Source organism: Notechis scutatus, chromosome 11 (genome assembly GCF_049901735.1).
Source record: "Notechis scutatus isolate UNSWTSFEM ecotype Mainland chromosome 11, rNotScu1.2, whole genome shotgun sequence".
NCBI lineage: Eukaryota > Metazoa > Chordata > Lepidosauria > Squamata > Elapidae > Notechis > Notechis scutatus.
Window position 1 is genome coordinate 8,996,989 of NC_142019.1, and position 4,953 is coordinate 9,001,941.

Below are 4,953 nucleotides of genomic sequence, written 5' to 3' on the forward strand. Positions count from 1 at the left end.
TGAGAAAGGGCCGTGGGGGGAGATCTAAGAGGAACATACAGTGAAGGAAGCCGCATGGAGGCAGAGAAAGCAAGGGCGGGCATCACGACAAGCTCTATGGAACCCTAGCAATTGCACATTCCTTCCAAGAGAAGACTGGAGGAATCTCACCTGCTCTTCGGGGTCCATCTTGCCTTGATTCTCCTCCAGAAGCTTCTGCTGCAAAAGGATTTCGAGAAGTTCTCCGGTCAGGAGGTCCTTCATACCTTCTATGATGCTTTTGACTGCTGGACTGAAGGCTCTGGGGCTATGATTGGGGTCTGCTCTTTCCAAGGATGATGAGCGGAGAGGGATGAGGCTCAGTGGGCTCTTCTTCCCCATGAAATGCCCTGGAATGACACACGTAAGCAGAATTTTAGATTAAACAAATCAAAAGACTGGTTCATCAGGTTAACTTCCTTCATTGCTGTCACGAACGCCCTTTTATTTGTGTTGGCATTTTGGAGTCAACCAACACCTATGGCTAAAGAGAATTTCTCCTCCCTCTCTCCTTCCTTCCTTCCTTCCTTCTGAAGCTAAAGATAATTTTTCTTCCTTCCTCCCTCCCTCCCTCCCTCCCCCCTCCCTTGTTCCCTCTTTTCAGAAGCTAAAGAGAATTTCTCCTCCATTTTTCCTTCCTTCCTTCCTTCCTTCCTTCCTTCCTTCCTTCCTTCCTTCCTTCCTTCCTTCCCTTCCTTCCTTCCTTCCTTCCTTCCCTTCCTTCCCTTCCTTCCCTTCCTTCCCTTCCTTCCTTTCCTTCTCTTTAATCCTTCTTTATTTCTCTACCTCCATCTATCAAAACAGGATTGTTGCTGAGATCATTATCAATAGTTTATCTGAAGAAACAGCATTTAACTACTTAATCAACTATTGCTTTTAGCATTCAACCGCTTTTACATTTGGAACTACTAAGGAAGAAACCCGCATTCCATCTATACACTCATTATTGGCATTGATTTAAAAGGGGGTTGCATATTCAGGAATAAAATTATCTGCACGCCCATTTTTAAAAAGAACAGAGACACCCCGGCCCTCACAATTGCTCATGAAATTGCTTTCCAGCCCTAAGGAAGCAGGTTGGCAAATTCAAGATACTCCCTGGGGGTCTGTGAAGGGGAAGCTGTCCATTCAGTGAGGCTGGAGTCGAAGATATTCCAAATTTCAGCCCACTACCTTATCCCGCCACAAATAAATAAGTAATCAATTAGAAATCTAACTGTAAGAAGCCTTAAGAAAGTAAAATGTAAATGTGTAAAATACACAAGAATATAAGAATAATAATTATAGAAAAAGTCATTAATCAATATCAGATAAATGTAAATACGTGTTAAGATATACAAGATAAAATCCTGTATAGATGTCAAAAAATGCTGTTGAAAACATGTTTTATGTTGTAATAATGGAAACTTATAATGGAAACTCTATCTATCTATCTATCTATCTATCTATCTATCTATCTATCTATCTATCTATCTATCATCTAATCTATATCTGTCTATATGCCTGCCTCCCTGCCTATTTATCTATATCATCTATCCATCCATCCATCCATCCATCCATCCATCCATCCATCCATCCATCCATCCATCCATCCATCTATCTATCATCTAATCTATATCTGTCTATCTGCCTGCCTCCCTGCCTATTTATCTATATCATCTATCTATCTATCTATCTATCTATCTATCTATCTATCTATCTATCTATCTATCTATCTATCTATCATCTATCTATCTATCTTCTAATCTATATCTGTCTATCTGCCTGCCTCCCTGCCTATTTATCTATATCATTCATCCATCCATCCATCCATCATCTATCTATCTATCTATCTATCTATCTATCTATCTATCTATCTATCTATCTATCTATCTATCTATCTATCTATCTATCATCTAATCTATATCTGTCTATCTGCTTGCCTCCCTGCCTATTTATCTATCTATCTATCTATCTGTCTGTCTGTCTGTCTGTCTGTCTGTCATTCTATCATCTATCTATCTATCTATCTATCTATCTATCTATCTATCAAGTAATCAATTAATTTGTCTATCTCCAAGAACCAAGCTTGTTCGCGGAGCTGTCCCCCTTTCGGGTGCTGAATTTCCCCGCACGTTGTTGCGCCTTTTTAAACCACGCCGTCCCCACCCCAAAGGTATAACGAAGCGGGCGTTAAACGGAGCGCCCTTTCCCCGGCGCTCTTCAGGAACACAAAAGGACGCCAGACCCCTGAAATAGAGGGTGGGGAGAGCATCGTGGCCACGCGGCGAGGCGCACCAGACCAAGGGAGGCGGCGACGGAGCCCTCAACTTCGGGCGAGGCTTCCCTTTTGCCCCCTAGGTGGGGGATCTTGACCTAAAGGACCCCGTTAGCAAGTCCTCCGGTTTCTCCGGAGTTGTTCTCCGAGATCGAGGTCGGGGTGCCCCGGCTGATCTCCAAGAGCCCCCCGACCTTCCCACTCGCGCAATTGCTCCGAGTGCATTGAAGGGCGGGAGCGGGTGTTGGGGGCTGTCAGCCCCGTCGCATCCAGCCAGGAGCTGCGCTGTTCTTGGAAGGTGCTCAGGGCTGATGGACGGGGAGCTGCAACGGCGCCCCTCGGGAGGAGCCCTACCTGTGGCCCAGAGGTTCTCCCTCAGCCGGATGGGCCCGTTCCTCCTCTCGGCGGGCGAAGGCGAGACGGAGAGGGCGGAGAAGAGGATCAGGAAAGCCACGCCGCCCACCCGCAGGCTGCGGCTCTTGGCTTGTCCGCCTCTGGCCATGGCTCGACGGAGGAGGGACGCCCTGCTGGCTCTCGTTCTTGCCACCGTGGGGGGGGGCGCCTTCCTGCCCTGCTTTTCCCAAGCCCGTCTCGGGTCGTCGCCGTCTCCTCCCTCGAATCCCGTCCCCGCTTTAAGTAGCCGGGCAGCGGGGGCGGGGATTGGAGCGCTGCACGGTGGACGGGCGACGTCTTTGAATGGACGGGTCTGCAATGCCTTGGGGAGCTTCAAAAGGGGCCTGGCAGGGAAGGGAAGGGAAGAGAGGAGGGAGGAAAGAGGGAGAAAGGAAGGGAAGGAGGGAAGAAGGGAGGAAGGGAGGAGAGAGAAAGGAAGGGAAGGAGGGAGAGAAAGAAAGGAAGGAAAGAAAGGAGGAAAGAAGGGAGGAAGGAGGGAAGAAGTGAGAAGGAGGGAGAAAGGAAGGGAAGAGAGAAAGGAAGGAAGAAGTGAGGAAGGGGAGGAGAGAGAAAGGAAGGGAAGGAGGAAGAAGGAAGAGAGAGAAAAAGGAAGGAAGGAAAGACAGGAAAGAAGGGGGAGGAAAGGAAGGAGAAAGGATAGAAGGGGAGGAGGAGGAAGAAGAAAGGAGAAGAGGAAGAAAGGAAGGGAAGGGAAGGAGGTAGGGAGGTAGGAAAGAGATAGGAAGGGAAGGAGGGAAGAATGGAGAAAGGAGAGAGAAAGGAAGGAAAGGAAAGATGGGAAGAAGGAGAGAAAAAGGAAGGGAAGGAGAAAGGAAGAGAAAGAAGGAAGAAGATAGGAGAGAGAAAGGGAGGGAAGGAAGGAGGGAGGAGAGAAAAAGGAAGGGAAGGGATGGAAGGAGGGAGGAAAGAGAGATAAAGGTACGGAAAGATAAAGGCAGAGAAGGAGGGAAGATGATAGGAAGAAAGGAGAGAGAAAGGAAGGGAAGGGATGTCTAAAACAATATTTCACCATCACTCTCCAAAATTTGACTCTCTTGTAAAAATGTCGAGATGTTAGCCCAGGGAAAGCTACTCCCATCTCTCCTTTTATAGTCTGTAGCCAGACAGAAAATCTTGGTGGGTCCACCTAGCTGAAGTCAAATCAAGGGAGATATAATTCTTGCCAGGGGCCATCAGTAACTCCTCACCACAAAAAAACACCATTTTGGAGGGTGCTCCATCACTGGAGCTTTTCAAAAATAGACTGGACAACTGGGATGGTATAAATCTCCTGCCTGGAGCAGGAGGGGTGGGATTAGATTATCTCTTAAGGTCACATCTGGCCCTACGATTCTGTGATGTCCCTTCAAAGATGCCGTTGTTTTGCAGCAACCGAATTACTCCATTCCAACTTGCAAAAGAAGTCCTGAATCATGGATTCTTCCAGTCAGAAACTCCCGTTGTCATCCTCTTGATCGTTTCTGACTTTCTTTCCTATTCCTGAAACCTCTTCCCTTGCAGCAGATAAAGTCACAGCACGCTTATCTTCGAGAACGCACTACTTCACTCTGAATTTGTAAAAAGCTGCCAAATTGCACAATGCTCTTAAAAGATGCAAGAGGACATTCTCCGTTCTTCAAACGGGGTTCCGGAAGCCACGGACCGTTCAAATTCGGGATTAGGCTGTGCGTGGGCTTGCAGGATGCAAAAGAGGATTAAATTCCTGCAGGATTGTGTGTGTGTGTGTGTGTGTGTGTTTGTGGAGAGGTTTAACTGTCGGAAGTGGCTTAGCTAGCATCAAAGAGACCCAAGTCCACCCGTCCACCCGAGGATTAGAGGAAGGAGGTGTGGGGAGCGAGATCAAGGGACCCCAGTTTGGGCAGCTAAATCTCAACTCATGAAATATTTCTATGGTCTTTTTAGAGTTGCCAACAGAAAGGGAGGGGGAGCAGTGTGGCAGCTTGGAAAGCGAAAGTGCATTCCATAAATAGTTTTTCAAAGATAGTTAACTAGGTGACTGAAGTTGCTGCTGCGCAAAATTCTAACTGGAGGTGATTGGTGACTCTTGGCTATGGATGTGTCCCATTGGAGAATATGAATTGTGATCCACCCAGGGGGTGGAGGAAAACCAGGGTCAAGGGTGACAGTGAATGATGTGTCTCAGAGTCGGTTGCACCCAGGCAGTGCCGGACATGTTAACTCCCAATAAATCCTTTTTAGGTTTTGGAAGTTTGGCTTGAGACTCATAATTTATATGGACTGTTTCCTAGTATGATTCGATTGCT

At 47.1% G+C, this 4,953-nt stretch overlaps 1 protein-coding gene across 2 annotated transcripts in view; it reads right to left on the reverse strand.

Moving 5' to 3' along the window:
- Positions 1-3,048, reverse strand: part of NMB (neuromedin B) — a 4,376-nt gene extending 1,328 nt beyond the window's left edge. The window contains exons 1-2 of one of the 2 annotated variants that reach the window (XM_087973038.1): positions 2,630-3,048; positions 246-368 (exon numbers count right to left, since the gene is read on the reverse strand). In XM_087973038.1, the coding sequence (XP_087829164.1) occupies positions 246-368; positions 2,630-2,777 (271 nt within the window). In that variant the 5' untranslated portion in view covers positions 2,778-3,048. Of the gene's footprint in view, positions 1-150; positions 369-2,629 lie in introns of both variants that reach the window. The other variant, XM_087973039.1, reaches the window with a different exon arrangement.
- Between the last annotated feature and the right edge of the window lie 1,905 nt (positions 3,049-4,953).